The 21,307-nt window shown below is 48.6% G+C and overlaps 1 protein-coding gene across 9 annotated transcripts in view; it reads right to left on the bottom strand.

The window, feature by feature from the left end:
* Nucleotides 1–21,307, bottom strand: part of Fndc3b (fibronectin type III domain containing 3B) — a 305,735-nt gene that overhangs the window by 25,949 nt on the left and 258,479 nt on the right. For all 9 annotated transcript variants that reach the window (XM_076573956.1, XM_076573957.1, XM_076573959.1 and 6 more), the window contains 7 exons: nucleotides 20,075–20,146; nucleotides 17,580–17,698; nucleotides 15,940–16,045; nucleotides 14,696–14,868; nucleotides 13,121–13,234; nucleotides 12,768–12,917; nucleotides 8,302–8,582 (listed from right to left, as the gene is read on the bottom strand). In XM_076573956.1, coding sequence (XP_076430071.1) covers nucleotides 8,302–8,582; nucleotides 12,768–12,917; nucleotides 13,121–13,234; nucleotides 14,696–14,868; nucleotides 15,940–16,045; nucleotides 17,580–17,698; nucleotides 20,075–20,146 — 1,015 coding nt within the window. The remainder of the gene's footprint in view (nucleotides 1–8,301; nucleotides 8,583–12,767; nucleotides 12,918–13,120; nucleotides 13,235–14,695; nucleotides 14,869–15,939; nucleotides 16,046–17,579; nucleotides 17,699–20,074; nucleotides 20,147–21,307) is intronic.

The raw sequence follows: 21,307 nt of genomic DNA, 5'->3' as shown, positions 1-21,307 counted from the left end.
CTAGACCTATGGCTCTCTAACCGGTTACTTGCTGGCATTTAATCTTCCTTTTGTGTAACACACCATCAGCCACCAGTGCCAGCAAGAATACTGTGGTGGCACATGACTCTCCCTGGCCGGGCATGCTTCTCCCCTTGAAAACACTGACATCAGTCACCAGCAGGAATTCTGTGGTGATAGGTTTCTTTGAGAAGTCATCTAACACCTGTAAGCAATGGTATCCTCATCAGTAAAAGGCGATGGCACCATGTTCGATGAACTGATTAACGATTAACTAAGATGAGGGAAATGGGGCATATTTCTTAATTTTCAATATCTTCCAGTCTGATTCAACCTACAAAGTATCTGAAGTGGCCAAAAGCACATTGGTGAACTCCAAAGTGATACTTTATGGAGTTCTTGACACAGTGGCTACAACAGCACAAGCCTAGACTTCATATCACGATGCCACGTCTCATTCTAACCACAAGGCCAGAACCTCTGTCTATTTGACTGTGTTCAGTGGCTCACACTGACCAACATGTGGGGTGTGCTGAGCTGTGTTCACTGGCTCACACAGACATGTGGGGTGTGCTGAGCTGAGCTGTGTTCAGTGGCTCACACTGACAGACACGTGGAGTGTGCTCAGATATGGGTGTATACTGGGTCCCTTTGACTCAGAATCTTCCTGCATTCCATATTTTCTTGTCAAAATTTGGACCCAACATGGCTATGACGCCCTAAAAGGATAATTTTTATTTAAACCACACATTCCGGTCACCGATTGCTCTCTGCCAACAAGTGGCAGTACGTTTCTTTTCACTTTATTCAGCATTTGATTCTGAAGTGATCGACCTCGACTTCAGAACACTCCAACTATCCACACCTTTACAAGAACGCACTGTGTGTCATGAAAACAACTCTCCGCATCACTGATGCATCGAGCGGACATTAATTAGTCCTAAAGACAGAAAACACTGGCGTGGAAACTGAGCCGACGAGCTACTAAAAGGAAGCGAGCTGTCTTATTCTCCAGAGCTACATGAGGAGCAGAGGTGGCCGGAGTCAGGGAGGACCATGCAGCTACTCCGTTGTTTTAGGGACATGGAAATAATTCCCAATCTCTAAGTTCCTGGGAAGAATAGTGAACACCACACACTGGCTAACAACACAAAGAATTCACTTCAGAGAATTAGAGGAATGAGCTTTAAGTTTTATTAAATTAGTAAGATCTATTCCAAATCTTAAACTGAGAAGTTCCCTCTTTAGCTGAAGCAACAGTAACCCTGAAACTCAGGTAGGATCTACAGATTTATCTTCAATAAATGCGCATTAGATCAGGTTTTGAAATTTAGAGTAATTAAAATGAAATACAAGGGAAGCAAAATATTGCTTCCAAATTAGGAAAGTGATGTAATACTGATCTAACAGTATCTTGGCCAGATTACTGTGAAACATTTTAACTTTCCACAAGTCTATAATATTCATCAGTATGCTAATATTACTGATGAAGTCAAGTTAAGAAGCATGCCTTTTAGGCTGGATTGGAAAGCCACTGTTATAGTATCTTTCTTCTAGATGCCAAATATTTCCTTGCTTCAGAAGGTCATACAGTCTTCCACAATGTACTTTAGACTCACACGGTCAAACTTCCGATAGGAACTATATTAAAAGGAGAATGACGTTCAAATCAAATTGTCCTTCAGGGAGAAGGTGACTGTCCTTAATGGATCAGCCACCCAGGCCTCATGGTGGTGCGAGTGTGGGACAGGGTGACTGTGGTCAGGGCCGGGAAGCCGGGGGTGGCTGGGACCCCAGAAGCAAGGCTAGGCTTCTCACAAGATGCTTGCTATGCCCTACCACCTACCCTCTAACTAAGGAGACAACTGTGGCTAGAGAGAATCTTCTGAAAAGACAACAGAGCAAGCAGAACATTCCTTTTTGTGAGGAAAAATGGACTCAGAACAGCTGTTTGGAGAGGTCTCTCATGAATGGAAGCTGGGCCAGCCTAGGCCACGTCCTGATGCCTCAGTGACAGCAGCCTCCCCACCAGCCCAGCTCCACACAAACCAGCCTCTCCTCCAGCCTACCTGCACACACACCAGCCTCTCCCCCAGCCCACCTGCACACACACCAGCCTCTCCTCCACCAGCCCACCTGCACACACACCAGCCTCTCCTCCACCAGCCTACATGCACACACACCAGCCACTCCACCAGCCTACCTGCACACACACCAGCCACTCCACCAGCCCACCTGCACACACACCAGCCTCTCCCCCAGCCCACCTGCACACACACCAGCCTCTCCTCCACCAGCCCACCTGCACACACACCAGCCACTCCACCAGCCCACCTGCACACACACCAGCCTCTCCACCAGCCTACATGCACACACACCAGCCACTCCACCAGCCTACCTGCACACACACCAGCCACTCCACCAGCCCATCTCCACACACACCAGCCACTCCACCAGCCCACCTGCACACACACCAGCCTCTCCTCCACCAGCCTATCTCCACACACCAGCCACTCCACCAGCCCACCTGCACACACACCAGCCTCTCCACCAGCCCACCTGCACACACACCAGCCACTCCACCAGCCCACCTGCACACACACCAGCCTCTCCTCCACCAGCCTATCTCCACACACACCAGCCACTCCACCAGCCTATCTCCACACACACCAGCCACTCCACCAGCCCACCTGCACACACACCAGCCTCTCCACCAGCCCACCTGCACACACACCAGCCACTCCCCCAGCCCACCTGCACACACACCAGCCTCTCCTCCACCAGCCTATCTCCACACACACCAGCCACTCCACCAGCCCACCTGCACACACACCAGCCTCTCCACCAGCCCACCTGCACACACACCAGCCACTCCACCAGCCCACCTGCACACACACCAGCCTCTCCTCCACCAGCCCACCTGCACACACACCAGCCTCTCCACCAGCCCACCTGCACATACACCAGCCTAGAACATGGCAACTGCCGCATTCCTGGCTCCTTTCCTTCCGACCTGACCCATCAACAGCCAGTGACCTATCGCATGCACATGTCTATCCAAGAAGGTAGCGGAGACCTCGTCTACCACGGCAACACTGCCAGGTGGCTGCAGCTTTAGCCCCATTTCACAGATGAGGCAGCAGAGGCATGAGGAGCTTCAGCTACTTCCGCAGGTGGGAGACATGAGCGAGGAGCTGCGGCCACAGCCGATGACTCAGAACACGGCTCTTCCCACGGACACCACCCATCTCGTTACGGGGAAGGGCTTTATGATTCACTTTCAGCAGTGAGCGTGGTGCTCATTACATAGTAAGAACTCAATAAACGCTATTTTCACCCCCTTCTACTTAGCAAAAATGGGCATAAGTGAGCGTACAAACAAACCTATTTTAATTTTTCGTTGTTCAGCAGCTCCGTGTGAGTCAGACATATAATGAGGTTGTGATCTTAGGTGACCTCACTACCAGATCGGGATGGAGAGAGGCAGCTGCAGTCCTCTGCATCACCCCAAACACCACCAAGGCAAGACAGATCACTGCTGTGCAAAGAGAGGCCCCCAGAGACAGACTGTCAGGATAATGAAGGAGGCCATGAAGTCACGCTAGGCAAGTGGGCTGACCAGGGCGGTGGGACAAAGGTGGCTGCCATTACGAGGCTCCCTGACGGGGCCCACTAGGCCACGGTTCAGAAGTGGGGCTCAGACACCTATCCTCTGCATATGCACTGACACTTCCGGGCAGAGGTTTTCACACTTAAACATGCTTCTCATGGAAGGCTAATTAAACTAGAGTCCAGGTCCTACCCCTAGACTTACTTTTTATAGGACACTATAGGACTTTTTATAGGATACTACTCTCATTAATAACTGCCACCAAGTTTTATCCATGACCCACTGACAACCGGTCATGAGTCCTGAAGTTGTGTTTGGCATAAAGAGTTGGACAACAGGAAAGTGTCCGTACATGGAAGAAAGGAGTTTGGATTCTCGTTTCAAATCTGCCTCTACTTCCTGCTGCCGGGGATCTGTGCACCTTGGTGTACTTGCTAAAATGGCAATAATGCCACTTACTCTGCAGTCGGTAAAAGATGGTGTTCCTTTTCAGGGCCAAGCTTCATATCCAAGATGCATTTGTTCTCTCTTCCTTACATTTTTTTTTTACCTCATCAATTTGTGTGTGTGTGTGTGTGTGTGTGTGTGTGTGTGTGTGTGTGTGTTTGTAAATATGTCACAGCACAAGTCAGAGAACCATTCACAGAGTCGGTTCCTTTCTTCCTCTACGTCAGTTCTGGGGTTAAGGTCAGGTCCACAGCCTTGGCAGCAGGCACCTTTACCTGCTGAGTCATATTACTGGCCCTAAATTTTATTTAAAATTCTTTTACTCTTGTAATTTATTTGTTAACTTATGTGTATGCCACATGTCTGTGGGTGCCTGCAGAGTCCAGAAGAGGGCACTGGGTACCCTGAAGCTGAATTACATAGGACAGATGGTTGTGAGCCACCTGATGTGGGTACTGGAGCTGAACTTGGGTCCTCTGCAACAACAGTATATACTGATAACTGCTGAGCCATTTCTTCAGCAACAATTTTATTTCACTCTTTATTGATTTATTTATTTGGGCAGAGACTCACGAGGTAGCCCTGGCTGGCCTGGAACTTGCTATGTAGAGCAGGCTGGCCTCCAACTCAGAGAGATCCACTTGTCTCCAACTCTTGAGTGCTGGGATGAAAGGCATGTGTCACCATGCCGAGCTTATCCTTTCTCTGCATGCAAAGCAGCATGTACACTTGCTTTTGCTTGTCCATCTTCCTGCCCAAACTTTCGTACCCCCAGTATCTTCCCCTTCACTTTTGTTATGTGTTCAGTCCCCTCCCACACGGGCAGTCTCTCCCCTTTCCAGTGTGCTGGCATCTGCCCACTCACTCCCACATAAGCCGGAGAAGCCAAGACCCACTCCTGAGCGGGGCCTCCCGTCTTTACTTTTCTGAGCCTGGGTTACCTCACCGATTTCCCAGGCCCGGGGTGAGACCTGATCTTCTGCACCTCCTCCCGGAGTTCCACTGGTGCTGCTGACCCTGGACAGCACTCCTGAGAAGCACTGCTTGAGAAGTGCCTTTAGATCTGAGCAGGCTTTGATGAAGTTCAAGGGGCGAGCTGGACGGCCTGGCCAGCCCAAGCTGGACCACTGCCCTGTCATGGAACTGCTCATGTCCAGGACAAGACGGGTGTCACCAGCTGACCCCAAGCCGCTCTCTGCTTATGGTCTGTGACTCTACTTGGCAGGACACATGCAAAGGAAATCTGTTTTCCATTTTTTCTCTTCAATCCAAAGCACAAATTTAATTTCTGATACAGTTCTAAACGTAAATATAATACTTTTAACAATTGCTTTTTAATTCCAGTCCAATTTCTAATGCAGGTTGTGCCAACAAACCCTTACTGGGCAGTGTTCACAGCACCAGGAGACAGGTGTGCTGGAACTCCGCTCTCTGTCCCAAGGGGTCACTACAGATGCACAGTCTAGAGAGAATGACAGGCAACTCCTATACTCACAGATAAACACAGGGGGCTGGAGAGATGGCTTGGTGGTTAAGAGCACTGGCTGCTCTTCCAGAGGACCCAGGTTCTAGTCTCAGGATTAAAACTGTCTAAAATTTCAGCGGATTGGTGGGCATCACATGTACATTGTGCAGACATACATGTAGGCAAGACACATATAAAAATAAAGACGCAAGTTCTTTATCTACACCTCACACATGGTGATCATCTTGCCTGTATTTTAACCAACTTATGGGATAGAAAAAAGTGAGGGAAAGTTGACCAGACCAAAATTAAGCTCTTAGATTTGTTCTGAAACAGTCATTGCCAGGGCTCACTATAATTGCTATAATTGTTTCTGAAACGTAGAATCGGACAGCTAGGTGTTGACTAGACTTCTGTATACAGTATGCAGATGTACTCCAGAGGCAACCACCTCACCAGCTGAGCCCCTCACCAGCCATATTCCCCTTTGCTCACTTCTGACCCCAGGTCCTACTTTTGTGTGTGTCTAAGGGTTAAGCATGGACCCCATGGCTGCATGCACTCTAAGCAAGGACTGAGCCACAGCCCAGACGTCACTAGTGCCACCTGCTTCCATTAGTGTTACTACAGTGAACCACGGACCTCCGTGTGTGCAATGCTCCTTTCATTGCTGACCACCTGTTCTCCAAAGCTGTCGCTTAAGTGTGCTTGAGATCTTCAAGTGCTCTCTAAACCTGCCAGGCACACTGGCCAAGAGGGCGCTCAGCAGTAAGCATGTATAAAACAAACAAGGAAAATGCTGTCGCTGTTCTGAAAAGCAAAACAGGCTTTTGAATTACGCAGAAAAGAGGTATTTGGAAAATGAGAGGTGGATGATCGGAAACGCCAGGATGGAGCATCTGGACCTTACAGCTGCTGAGCTGCCTCCTTCTTCAGCTTCTGGGATAGCAAGAAGAGTCGAGCACATGGCTTGTCCTGCAGCATCAGGAACTGAGTTCGAGTCTCAGAACTTATGTAAAAAAAGCCAAGTGATGGCTGTGTCTTGTAATCCCAGCAATGGGGAGGTGGAGATGGGCGTGGACTTGGACTCACTGGCCAGTGCTGGGGGATGTCTTTCTGTATGCTGTGAATATATGCTGCTCCCATTGGTTAATAAATAAGCTGATTTGGCCTATGGCAAGGAGGAGTCTGGGGAGATGCCAGCAGTAATTTAAGATGATAGAGGTAGCCAGCAAGAAGTCGGCCATAGGCCATGCAGTTGGTAATTAATATTAAGCCTCTGAATAATTATTTTATAAGCAGCCGAGGGACCGTGGGGCCAGGTTGGACCAGAGAAAACTTACAACTACAGGCCAGCCACCTGAGACTAAGCAGCCAGCCCCAGGTGGGGGGAGGAGCCAGCACTTGGGAGGCAGAGGCAGGCGGATGTCTGAATTCAAGGCCAACAGGTCTGCATATTGAGTTCCAGGCCAGGCAGGGCTACACAGTCTCAAACTAAACCAAATCAAACTAAAACTAAAACAACAAACAAAAAACAAACCATTCAAAGCCAAATGAACCAAGGTGGGACCACCCGAGGAAGAATAACTTCAAAGATCCCTCTGGTTTCTATAAGCATGTACACATAGGCACATACATGTGTACATACACACACTCGATATGTACGCATGCACATACATGCACGCATATACATACAAGTGTATCCACATGTGCTCACAAACTCAGACTAGAGAATGAGAAAGTAGTGCAGAATATGAGCAGTCTGGCTGCTCCCTTCCGCCATCCCAGCCCCCAGGAAGCAGCAGTTTTGTTGGAAGAGGATTTCGACGTGACCGATTGCTGGACACCAACTGTGCCACTCCTGGCTCAATTGTAAGCATTGGAATTATTTGCTTATTTAGTCCTTACCAGATACCTGCCTGGGAAATCATCCTGTTTTCCTCTTCTTACAGGGGAACGGGACACAGAGGAGACCTGGCCTGAGTCAGCATTCCCCACCACCTGCCAATCCAGAGTCTGAGAGCAGGAGCCCCGAGGGCCACACGTGATTATCAAGACTTGCTCTCTGGGTCTCTCCCAGTGAGATGTCCTGCTGGCTGCACTTGAGGCTTTGCCTGACTTATGTTGACTTGGAGAGAGTGCTAGGTGTTTTGAAAGTCTGAAGGGCCAGGCAGGAGAGACAGTGGGCAAGTGGAAGTCTCTCCCCCCAGTATGAGGAACTCAGAGCAAGAAGGGATTACCCATGTTAGCTGATGTTACACGTGGTATGTGATGTCACTTTTCTCTGCCCCTTTGTGGAATTCAGAGTGAACTCTATGACATGCGCTCTGGGACCCCTGTGTCTGCTCTGGGGAGCCAGCAGAATGGGGGTGCCTGGCTTTAAGATTGTCAGGAATGTGGTTGCGGATGGAGTATGCAGCCAGATAAATCACAGAAAAAATACATGAAGGAAAATGGAAACCAAGGAGATAGGAAGGGAAAGTGATTTCATGTGTGAGGTGAAATTCTCCCTCAGAAGCCAGGAATTATGGGAATTTATCACTTTATCATATTAGAGCAATATGAGCTTTAAAGCTATATTTCATTTAGTATATTTCAAATCCGTTAAAGAGGAAGGCTGGAACATAGTAGCTTTGGAAGGATTTTCAGTTCTGGAATGACTATGGGCTAGTTTTTCACACCACTGTTTTACACTTACCAGCGTGTAGTCTCTGGAAGGATTTTCAGCCCTGGAACTGACACTGTGGACCAGGTTTTTACACAAGCTTTGTGCACTCACCGGTATGTAGTTTCTGGAAGGAGGTCCTTTATCACGTGTGTGGTAGTATTGCCCACAGTAATGCTAGTGTCTCCGAGATCGATGTTGTAAGCGATGATTTCAGATCCATTATTGCACGGCTCTTCCCAGTTCAGTACAAGGCACACGGAGGGCGAGTCCAGGTGGGCACCGAGGGGCTCCTCCTCCGGGACACACAGCGTGGACACAGGGTCAGGGGCAGAGGCAGGTGTCTGGCAATGGACAAGCTCACTATACGGCCCTGCACCTGCTGGATTAAAGGCCTGGAAAACAGAAGAGTGTAGCCAAGTCACATGACACCATCAGCACATGCCAACACTTCCATATAGCAAATGTTAACTTTGTGTGTGTGTGTCTGTGTACACTCATATGTGTACATGCATTTGCATGAGGAGGTCAGGGGTCATCCTTAACTGTTCTCCACCTCTGCCCTGATGTCTAGGGTGGCACGTGAACATCCAGTAGGTTCCTCAGTCCCACCTTATTCCTCCTTTAAAACCTCACCGTATTTCCTGCCATCCTCCCCTGCCTGCCAGCTGTCCAGGGTACATCCAGAGTTCCTGGGAACACCTGCTTCCCAATCACCCATGTCCTGCCCATCAGACTCTCTGAAGTCTCCCTAGCCCAAGCACCTTCTCTCCACTTAATGTGATAACCCTCCGTGGTACTGCACTGACCCTACCCCAGAAGTCTGATTAGAAGGACATGATAATACACAAGTCAGGACCTACTTTGTTTTTAGTTTATTTTTATTCATGTGTATGTGTCTGAGTATATGTCACATGTACAGGTGACCCATGCGGTCTTGGAGCTGGAGTTACAGGTGGCTGTGAGCAATCTGACATGGGTGGTGGGAATCGAACTTGGGTTCTCTGGAAGAACAAGTGCTTTTAGCCACTGTTCTCCCTCCAGGACTTTTAGTTTGAAGCCTTCAATAGCCTCCATCTTCTTCAGATTAAAGACGGCAGCCCCTTTTACTACAGATGCACACAGAGACCCTGTTTGGTGCGCCTACCGCGCTTCAAAAGCGCCGTTAGTACTCGCACTTCCTCGGTCGCTGACACTTTCATTGGCTCAGCCGACTTCCTTGCTGTCCTCACAGACATCCACCTCAGCACCTGTACCCTTGTGTCCTTTCTCCCAGACAATGTTCATCTCAGACCTCTCTGCACGCCCTTGCTGAGCATCCTACTTCATCATCACGCTTATCACAGACAGAGCTCATTTATGTGTGTGCCTGGTTCAATGTAACATCTCTGAGAACACTCGAACAGAACCACAGAGTTTATTTAGACATAAATTTATCACAAAGACTTGAAGAATTAAGATCAGTGGAAGCCAGGGGTGCTTTCTGCAAAGGCTTTGTATCACCACGCAGCAGAAGGGAAGCAAGGTGGCTTTTAGAGTCGGAGCTCTGCTCAGACTTTGAGTCCATCATTTAACCGCCTCAGCGGTCACATGGGTTGGCGATGCCAAGCCACTGAATGACTGTCCAGACCGTACCGGTGAAGCGGTGGTAAAGTCACACAGGCCAACAGTAGGCATCTTAACTTCCAGCTGCGAAAACCACAAACAGAGCAACAGTTCCCAACCTTTTCTACGCTCTTTATTCTGAGCTAGCTTTGGACTCACAGGAGAGCTACAGGAAAGCTAACTTCTGCACAGCTCTTACCATGCCTCCTCTAATACCCTCATTTCACACACCAGAAACTAATGATCAAAACAGGCACTTGGGGCTGGAGAGATGGCTCAGCAGTTAAGTGCACTGGCTGCACTTCCTGAGGACCTGGGTTCAATTCCCAGGACCCACGTGACAGCTCACAACCATCTGTAACTATCGAACCTCTTTGGGCCTATGTGAGCATTGCATGCATGTGATACACAGATAAGCATTCAGGCAAACACCCATGCATATAAAACAAAAATAAATAAAAAAAATTAAAAAGAAAAACCAATCTAGAAACTATGTTTGGTACTGAACTACTAACCACCCAAGGCCTAATTCAAACCTCACCACGTTTCCCAACAATGCTCTCTTCTATCTCAGGATTCTGTCCAATGCCCTACCTCCCTATGCAGGCTCAGCTGTACTCTTTCTTGGTTCACACACTTCTGAGTCGAAGTTTTCAAAGGAAACTTAAAAGCATCATTTACTAAGCAATACTACAGCCATGAAGCACAAATATCTCTTGTGAATATTTATTTGGTAATTCTTTTGTGTGTGCTCATGTTTGGGGACATTTGGGGACTGAATTCAAGGCCTAGCAAGGATGGTCCTACCACTAACCAAGACACTTAACTAACATATCCCCAAGGAACAAGACAAACATTCCTGAGCAAAACAAACCAATGTTTTAAACTTTTAAGAAAAAAAGTATTTATGAAAAATGATTTTTTGGAAAGTCAAATATTCAAAAGAATATCCAGGGCTGGCTTGACCACACAGTAATGTCAAGTGGCTGAAATTTGCAATTTGTATGTGGTCCACAGATACCAAGAACTAAGCAATGCTGGAAGAGAGGGGTGGCATTGTGAGAAGTGCCGAGACTCCTTTCAAAGGGTCTGTTCATCCCATGACAAGCTCAGACATTTAAAAACATCTTCTACCTCCGGCTGCTAACCCAGAAACGGGGCTACTATGCAGCTTCTATTTTATCACTCTTAAAAACAGTCTGGGGAAGCCAATACTGAGTGGCAACATGTATCCTCCAGGAAAGAGAGGACACATTAATAAGACAGCTGAGCTGAGGAAGCACAGGGCGGGCGGCGAGCTCTAACGGGACCGCAGACAGCTCTGTGTCAGGACCTGGCCTGGTCCCATGTGTCCTCAGTGTACCCTCTTCCTGTGCCTCAGCCTCACCGACACGAAGACCAGATGATGTGGTACGGCACAGATTCATTGACAAAGCGCTAATGACGAGGTGGTGGTGGTCCATGCACACAGGGATGAAGGGCACCGCCAAGGAAGGTGTTTAATGAGAAATGTTTAAGACGAGGCAGGCTTCCAAAGTCAAGGGAAAAGCCTTGGCTGATCTGGAAAATTGACTTACAAAAGGATTATCTTCCATAACAAGGCCAGGGATGTTAAGGTATGTCTACCACGCCACCTGCTGCAGGGCCCAACATAGGCGGAAACGTAAGCTTGCCATCTTTTTCTTTGTCTGCTGAAATCTAAATGTGCTCGGAGGCGGGCTGCCTTAAGGGACACAAGTGCAGCTGTTGAACCTTCTGTGTCTCCTGATCTGGGACTCTGTGACAATCAACACTCCTAGTGGCAGGCTAGGACCCTTGGCTCCTGCCTAACGCTGCTTGTGCTCCCAAACTGAAGCTTGGAGGTGAGCAGCCTTGTGTCTGGTCTTCCTATGATGGTCAACGTGACAGGCTACCTCCCCTGGGAAATGGCCTCTGGCATGTCTGTGAGGGCGGATTTACGTTAACAAGCGAGGTGGGGAGGCCTGCGTGGTGCCATCTCCTGGTGCTACCCTAGACTGTGTACACAGAGAAAGGGAACTGAGTATCATGACCGTCACCACTCTGCTTTCTGACTGGATGCGACTATGACCCGCTGCTTCAAGGCCCTGCTGCCTCCATTTCCTGACATGCTGTCCTCACTGCACCTAAGCCACGGGCCAGATTAACTCCTTCTCCCTTCCATCGGCAACAGGAAAGAAACTAAGGCAGGAGACTAGCTCAAATGACTGGAATACTTGTTTTGTGTTTATAGCTCAGTTAACAGCTGGTGTGTCTATGAATTTCCTGTCTGTGTGCCAGTCCCAGGCCACTTCCCACACAAGTGGAATTCACGTGCATCTCCTTGAGGAATTGGGGAGCTTCCCTGTGGGTCTAGGCCCTTGTCCAGTGTGTTGAAAACCAGTGTGGAAGATCCTGCTACTGAGGAGAAGAGCAGAGAAGAATCTGGTTTTGCTCTTACAGGTTATAACCTCCTAGGAAAGTGAAATCAACTGTAAACCACCAAAGCAAGCACTTGGTATGTGTGTATGGAGCTGTTTATATGTGCAGATGTGCCGTGTGTGTGTGTGTGTGTGTGTGTGTGTGTGTGTGTGTGTGTGCGTGTGCGCGCGCGCGCAGGGTACAGGTCACTATCAGGTGTCTTTTCCTCTGTTCTCCATCTTATTTTCTGAGACAGTCTTTCACTGAAAGTGGAGCTTACTAGTTTGGCTAGTGGTTGCCCAACAAGGTCTCTGGAGCTCACCTGTATCTTGCCTATCTACCCCAATGCTGGGGTCACAGACAAGTACTGTTAACACCTGGCTGTTATGTGCCTATGGGGAGTCTGAACTCACGCCTCCATGTCTGTGTGGCAAGTACTGTTCCAAGGGCATCATCTCCCAGTGCACATAGGATTCTTTTTCCTTGTGAGCCCTCCCCTACAGCCTTTGGTTGGGTTCCTGAAGTACCTGTCAGGGAATCCCTGAATAGTCACCTACCTGTAGTCTGCAGCAATACTGCGCAGCAGGCAAGAGATCTTGTATCTCAAAGCAGGTATCTGGACCATGGTAAATGACTTCTAAGGATTCTTCATCTTCACCCCATTCCAACCTGTACTCAGAGATGTCGGCTCCAGGGCTTTCAGGACTCTGCAAGGCACACGTTTGGAGTCAGTCATTTCACTGAGAGGAGCCAACACGCCCCAGGGTGGTCCAATGCACATAAAGGAGAGGGTGACACTTGGCTTCCTCTCACCTCTGACCACCTCCACAACTGGAAATGGTGCAACCAACCATCAACTTAGTGTTTGGGGGTGAAGGCAGAAGCCACGGAAGCGATGTACCCGACTCACCTCCCAACCCACCAACACGCATCCGTCAGGCGTGAAGGACAGACAGGGTGCTCTGCACTGCCCCGGGGGCCCTGCAGCCGTGGTGATTTCTGACACATCAGAGTAGGGCCCGTACTGAAAGAGAAGAAGACATATGTTTGCATGAGAGGATGGTCTCTGCATGGGCGTGGATCTAAAACCTTACAATAAAGGAAGCCAACAGCATCATAATACAACTGAATACAAATTCTACCTAATGTTCTGTGTCCTGGCGGCTGGCATCCCCCTCCTTTTTTCAGACAAGATCTTGCCATACATGGTTAGCCTTGAACCCATGATGCTCCTGCCTCAGTCTTCTGAATGCTGGGATTTACAGGTATGCCTACCACGCTCAGCTGGTTACTTGTATTTTCCATTTTGAAAAGTAACACTGCTGTAATGTATTTTCCGAATGTCCTTGGGCCTCACGTGACATGTCTTTTCTTCATATTGTCAATGATCAACACATATTGTGAATTGGCCTTTTTTTCTTTTTAAATAAATTTCATCAATTAATGAAGTGCAACGACTTTCATTGAACTCATCTGCACGTACCACTGAGGCTTCGGGGCCTCTGGCATCACCTTATCCTCTTACATCTGTGCTCATCTCTGACACTCTTTGTGGGCCCCCTACTCCTCCTATGTCCTTAAAATCCACATCACTCTACCACTTCAAGAAAAAAAAAGAACAATACCTCTGTGGATTTAATACAGAGACATATCCTCTCAACTTCTGACCCCCACTCCAAGCGCCCCCCTATACCAGATGAACAAAAGGGCAGGAGGAGGAGACTTGTAGAGTTTGCAGAGGAATCAAATAAAAAACCAGTAAGCTGCCCCCTCCTCAGGCCCCACCCTACTTGTCCAGAACTAAGCACCTCGAGGCATAGACAATATGTTTCTGGGGTGTGTGTACATTCACGTGTGTACAGTCCATGTACATGTGTGTATGTGTGGAGGACAGGAGATAACCTCTGCTTCCACCTGGCTTTCTGAGACAGGGCTGGACCCCACTAGGCAGGCTAGACTGTCTGGCCAGCCAGCCCCAGGAATCCTCCTGCTTCTGCCTTCCCAGTGCAGAGATTACAAGTGTGCTCCCTCATGCCTAGCTTTTTAAAATGGAGGTCTCGGGCTCTAACTCAGTGTGTACGAATGCTCTCCTGACTCAGTCTCCCCAGTTCCCCTAGAGAACTTTTACTAGGACTAATTCCTACAACCGATGAAGTTGCTGAGAAAATGGGAAATTCTTTCATGAATTATCAAACACATGCGCAAATACACACACACACACACATGCATACCCATACACACACACACACACACACACACACACACACACACACACACACACACACACACACACACAATCTTCATGGAAAGATTGAGAGAAACAGAAACTCTGTAGTGCTGGGCCAGCAGGAAACCGTGACAGCATGGCTTCTCAGACAGGACCTTATACACAGCGCAGCGACTGTCAGCCTAGGACACACTCCTGAGGAACTCCAGGGGCCCGAAGAGGCACTTGTGCTCCAGGTGGGAGTCACCTCACACTCACCCCTCCATCATTCAGAGCCCGCACTCTGAAGCGATACACAGTTCCAGGGAGCAGGTTGCCGACCGTGCACTCCAGCTCAGGCCCGTGGTACACCTCTGAAGCTACGTCTTCAGGCTCCGTCATCTCCACGCTGTACTCGGAGACCTCGCAGCCACGTTCAGATGCAGGGACATCTGAGGATGTAAACATTTTTTCATCTTTGAGCATTTTTTTGGAGTCCTTTTTTAACTTTATTTCATTGTGTGTGTGTGTGTGTGTGTGTGTGTGTGTGTGTGTGTGTGTGTGTGTGTATGAGTGTGCACTGTGTATAGAGGCCAGAAGAGGGCAGTGAAACCTCTGAAACTGGAGCTACAGGTGGTTGTGAGACACAATGCCGGTGCTGGGAACTGAACCCGGGTCCTCTGCAATAGCAGCAAGTGTTCTCTTAACCACGGAACCATCTCTTCAGCCTGAATTTTCTGGATTTCCAGCTGACTGAGTTACATTTGATTTTCTGTCGTTACTTTTCAAGTATGTAGGCGGTGTGTCTTTTGAGTTTCTATGACAAGAGCAGCCTCCCAATCAAAACAATGAAAGAGCTTTTGAATGATCCAAACTAACCAACGCAAATTCATTTAAATGTTCCATTACATTAAAAAGAACCCAGGAGTAACAGGAGCACTTGGCAAACCTTCACACTTCCACAGAGAAAAGGATAGGAAGGAGGGAAGGGAAAATCTCTTCAATGTCAGATGTCACACTAGGTCTGCAGGACCCCAAACTGGCCTGTTATTTTATTACACTCTAGACGTAAGTGGCGACCCAAATGTCTGCTAATGTTCTCCACATCTACATTTGCAATGTGCACACCGGAACAGTGCGAGGCAATGCCATGAAAACACCAGGCCCTGCTGAGGAATCTGATGCTACTCTGAACCATTTCTTAGTTCAGTCTCTAAATTTTGCACATTTTCTTCACGTGCTGAACAATCCAGGACAAGGCACCTCTTCCGGAACTTCCTCTAGAAATGTGACCTCTGAAAGGCAGAGTAGCAACAGGACGTGCAGCGCCCGCGGGGATGGGAGCATGAGCAGTTGAAGGGTGTGGGGTGAGGGAGCCCCGAGGTGCCCAGGTCACAGAGAACACAGGTATGCCAACAGGGTAGCACAGCTTTAGAAGGAAGCGCTGGAGCCCAGAGACGAAGCACTGTGTCTTTATCTCCCACTGTCCTGGTTGAGGTCAACATGAAGATTCATTCACTCACCCCACTCTAAGTGGACTTCCTTGTGCTTTGGTCTACCCAAAACCCTCGGTGGTCGGCACTGACCTGGCGCAAGGCTTAGTGTGCGAACAGGGAGACTTTCAGAACACTGTGGGAGAAACACCGGAGAGACCATTGCTTAGTTACTGTGAAGTGCTCACATCTTATCTACCAGGCTAATTCTATGTCACAACTGGAAATGGGACCAAAAGGAGTTACACAGATGTGTGCCGGCCATGGATTGAACTCTTCAGGAGGGGCCACGCCTGGCTGAACGTCTAAGGGTGGGCTCGCTCTCATCGCATACAATGCTGGTTATAACAAGCGTGGCTCTCTCTCATGTCAGATCACCCTAAGCACACTTATTTCCTGTTACACCAACATTAGAAAGACCCTTCATGAGGATGCAAGAGAACACAAAACAGCAGCTGGATAAAGTTAAGAATGGTACCCTAAATGGCCAGCCAGTCACAGAAATGGCAGAGGAGCGGCCAAAGGGAGCACGTGCCCACCAAGACTGATGTTCACAGTAGTTCTATCGTGGGATCTGGCTGTGTAAGGCTGGTGGCAGGGCCAGACAGCTCCAATTCTTCCCAGAGCAGTGATGTGTGGGGAATGACCTCTCTGCCTCCAAGGAATGCATATGCTGACTCACACAGCCCTCACAGGGAGGCATCACTGATGCGCTACGGCTCTGGTCTGCATATACTCCGAAAAATGCATTCCGGGCAGCCCCAGCACTGTATAAGAGTGTTCTAATTGGAGGGAGTATGTCTAGATTGGAGCTCTAGACACTGAGGAACTGCTACGCTATGCACGGGCAGTGTGTGTGTGTGAGTGTGTGTGTGTGTGTGTGTGTGTGTGTGTGTGTGTGTGTGTAAAATTCAGGAAAGTGTTATACAGGGCAAGCCTTATATTTAATAATCAATCTGCTACTGGGTGACTAGGTACCATGTTTCTTTCTTATCATTAATGGTTTTTACATCATCTACAGTGAAAACACTTCTATCACAGTGCCTCTTTCGTGAATGTCAACATTACACCCACACTCCTATTTCAAGAGTACTTGCATGCATTTATTAGATTATATCGAACCTCTGAGCACTGTGTGTGGTAGAAACTGAGTCTTCTGACATGCCACCTGGCTCGTCTACAGTCAAACAGACAGAGATGAGACATGACTGCTGCCTGCAGACCTCCACTGGAAATTAATCACCCAACAGCAGAAATGCCATCACCAGATTTATATTGTTTTTGCAGTAGTCTCCCAGCAGGTGGCAGTAAAGAACCTGCAGAGCTGTGCTAACAGACCAGCACAGCCCTGCAGGTCTTGACTCTAGCCTATATATTTTCCTCCTTGAAATGACTGGGATCTCCCTTATTTAGTTAATGCAAATCCTAACAAGTTTCATCTCCCAGATGTAACTATCTCAGTCATCCAAATGACAAATGACCCGAATGCATCAGAATGCTGCAGAGAATCATCTGGGTAAGTGTAAGTGGAAAGACGGTTTCCGTATCCAGACGAGACACTGGGCAGGCAGGGTCAACAGGACACATTTAAACTGCAGCGTATTCTGGTGTCACTGGTACGACACTTCCCGGTCTGATCAAGAGGCCTGCCGTCACACTGATGAACCAACCTGACTGTGCCCACCGGTGCTGATGCAGCAGACGCGCAGTTTGTACAAAGTGCCCGGTTTCAAGTGGGTGAAGACGTACTCCGTAGCAGACCCACTGTAGGCCACTTCCCACTGACCAGCTGTAAAACGAGACGGGTGTGAGTTCAAGCCTTCTGTAACACAGTCCCCGTTAGAAACAGTGTCTGGGACAAACACCGAGCGCCTTCCCCGGAAACCCAGCATCTCCTGACACCGATTCACATGTCACTTTTCATGACCGCTGTAACACTGTGGACTACGGGGTCGGGCTGTGGGAAAGCACAGGACCCGGAGTTGGCACAGGAGGAGGGGACAGAGACAGTGTGGAACAGCTGTGAAATGCCACGGTGAGGAGGCCACAGGACCAGCTCTGCCGGTGCTGTCCACACGGCACGGGCTTCCAAGAGTCTGGGTGCTGCTGAGGTGGCAGTCAGTCACGCTGTTCCTTACAGACCGAGGTCTTGGTAAAGGCCTGCTGTCTTCAAGGAGCCCAGTTCTGAAGATGTGCCCAGTGGTGAGAAATCAAAGGGGGGCACTTGGAGTGACTCGGGTTGTCCCAGGTTCTGAGACTGAAGGAAGCAGATGGGGTGGCTGGGGTGTGTCCCCCAGGCTGACGCCCACTCGGGAGAAGTACCTGGAAGCCACCCCACCACGGCCTGCTTCAGCCTCAGGCGGCAGGGATGTCTTCTTCTGTTTTGTTTCTATAATGTGGTTTCCAGTTGCCCATCTACACAAGTCCATTGCTCCACGAGTTGTTTTAGGGAAAATATGCTCACGCTATTCTACGGTGTTTTATAAATGAATTGCCACGGATCCCTTCAGCTGCCTATAATGTCAGACTTCTATCCCCTACCTGTGGCACTGGGCCGTATTAGGTCAGAGTTAGGATAAAGCCCCACGGGAACTGGGAATTTAGACAGTGGTGCTTGAGTTACGGGGAGACACCCTGCACTGAGGGACAGCTGGAACAAGGACAAATGAAGAGATTCTATTACTCACCCCCAGGCACTGGCCAGCTGCTGATGCTAACGTAAAACAGCACCCACTCTTGCACTGACTCAGTACCCGAGGGAGCCAGGACAGAGGAAAGCAGACTCACACTTTCTCAATAAGTCCTGTCAGGCCCTGACGTCTCCCTCAGTCTTAATGTAAGCACTAAGTAAGCTCTTGAGTACAGAAACTGATTTCATGTTAAGAACAGCTGTGCCCATCTCCAAGAACTCTATTTTCAGCTTAAAATGGTACTTGACAGGCTTAAAAACAACAACAGCTCCAGGCGGTTGTGGCATTCAGAACAAAAGCAAAGAGAATCACTTGTTCCCAGTGACTCGGGGTTCTCTCTTTTGTCATAGGCATGCATCCTTTAAAAAGACTAACGATGACAGCAGCCTTATTAGGCCGTTTTAAAGTTCTGACAACTCTTTTCCTATTGGCGCCCAGTGAGTTTTATCGGAAAGAAAGGCAAGAGCATTTCTAGGGACTCTAAATTAGATTTTCACTTCTTACACTGTCCCACTAAAGTTACCGTGTGCGGGGGGGGGGGGGGGGGGGGGGAGGGGGGCGCACGTGTGTGGGGGTGGGGAGCACATGTGTGTGGTGTGCGGTGGGGCGCACGTGTGCGGGGGTGGGGGGCGCATGTGTGTGGTGTGCGGTGGGGCGCACGTGTGCGGTGGGGAGCACACATGGGGTGTAGGAGGACGACTCTGTGAAGCTGGTTCTCTATCCACTTTGACAGGGGTTCCAGGGACTGAAGTCAGGTCACGTGACCTGGTGACAAGCCCCATGGCCCTACTTCAGTCCTTGTAGTGAGACTACTGATGAGAGCTCTAACTCCAGTCACAATGGAGACCAAACGTCATGACAGTCTGACCGATCGCAGGTCACATGACGTCCTGCCCCTGGACAGGTCGACTGCTCCTGACCCTGCCCACAGTGTCCACAAGTGTGGCAGGTTAGGGGAGAAAGCCTCAAATTTATTTACCCTGTAGTTTCATAATTGACATAGAAAAACAAAAACAAAAACCTCTAACATGTCAAAAACGGGAACTTCAAACAGAATGAACTGTGGTGTCTGAAAGAGAAAACTGTACTCAGGGGTACAGTTTGGTGTAGGGGGTTTGCTGAGGTAGGGTGCTTGAAAGAAAAACAAACTCAAGACCAAACTCTAGTGACAAGGAGGGAGGGAGGGAGGGAGGGGAGATGATAGCTAGGTAGGTAAGTGGATAGATGGATAGATGATGGATGGATGGATGGATGGATGATGGATAGATAGATAGATAGATAGATAGATAGATAGATAGATAGATAGATAGGCAGGCATGTAGATGGATATGCCAATGCTTGGCATGGCCTGACCACACTGCTAGCTCTCTCATGAGAACCAATGGCTGCCTGCTGCTGCTACTGTGAAGCTCTGACCACATCAGGCCAAGAACTCAGGGTGTGAATGCACTGTACAAAAGTTCCTAAAGTGTCACCTTCTGAAGTTCCATCTGTGATTTCCAGCAGATACTTTAGGATTTCTGAGCCACCGCTGTCCTTTGGAGCATCTGGAGAGTAGGCAAACATTGTTAGTCAGGAGAGGACAGGGTGGTACTGGGAATCATCCTCACAGAGAACAGCAGAACTCACCACTATGTGGCCTTCAGTCCGGACGGACCAAAGGGCACGGTTCATTGTTTTCATGACCCCTGCCCCTTGATTTTTTTTCTTGAAACAGCATCTCATATTTCAGGCTGGCCTCAAAGCTTCAGCAATTCTCCTGCCTCAACACCCCACCCCAGTACTGTGATTACAGGTATGAGTCCCCAACACAATGGCTCCTCAGTGTCAAGAAACTGAGTTCTATCAGGCTTCTATTTGAGGTTGTTGAAATTTAGAATGGAAGGTAAGAGTTGGCATTTATTTAGTGAAACATGTATGCAACTTGACAAGTGGGATGATTTCCATAAACACGACTTTATTCCGGAGAATTCTGAAGTGGCTCTTTAAGAATTGGTGATTTTTATGCAAAGCTGAAATGTTCAGATATTGATCTTGTTTTATTATTTTTACTTCATATATTTTATGAGCAATTAGATTCTTTTGAAAAATGAGAAGGGGAGAGAAAAAAAAAAGGTATTGACAAAATGAATAAAATGTTGGAATGGAATACATTCACTCCGTCACACCTTCTACCAAGGGAACATTCTATCCCCACCCAGGGAACCAGTCCAGCCCCAGAGCTGTGATCACCATGTGCACCAGGCAGTGTGGGGAGGAGACTCTGTCAATTACCAGGGTCCCCTCTGTCACCCTGGATAAATGCTCACAGTCTCTGCTGCAAGAGCTTTTTTTTTTTGGAGTATGAGAATGTGAGGCAGAATAATTTTGCCAAACTGTGAAGAATTCATGTCTGTCAGCAGCCTGCCACCTCTATATCCTTGGTCGCAGGGGAGACTTTCCAAGGTCTTGACTTCACTCACACGGACTGAGGAAGCTCACTACCCAGGCCTTTGCTTTACTCACACTTACTTCCATAACATCATTCGCAACAATAATGATAAGGACAAACCCAGCACAGTGCTGAGGTGAACAAGGGGAGAGCTCAGGGGGACAGGCTCCTCAGAGAAAGGAACCACAAGCAGCCCAGAATCCCCCACTTTCTCTTAACCATACCTGTCATCCAGGGAAAGCGGGCCTCAGAGTTCTTTGGTAACTCAAAATAGTAT

The sequence above is a fragment of the Peromyscus maniculatus genome, chromosome 6 (genome assembly GCF_049852395.1).
Source record: "Peromyscus maniculatus bairdii isolate BWxNUB_F1_BW_parent chromosome 6, HU_Pman_BW_mat_3.1, whole genome shotgun sequence".
In the NCBI taxonomy this organism is placed as follows: domain Eukaryota; kingdom Metazoa; phylum Chordata; class Mammalia; order Rodentia; family Cricetidae; genus Peromyscus; species Peromyscus maniculatus.
The sequence above is the reverse complement of the archived record's forward strand: the minus strand, read 5'-3'. Positions and strand labels throughout refer to the sequence as shown.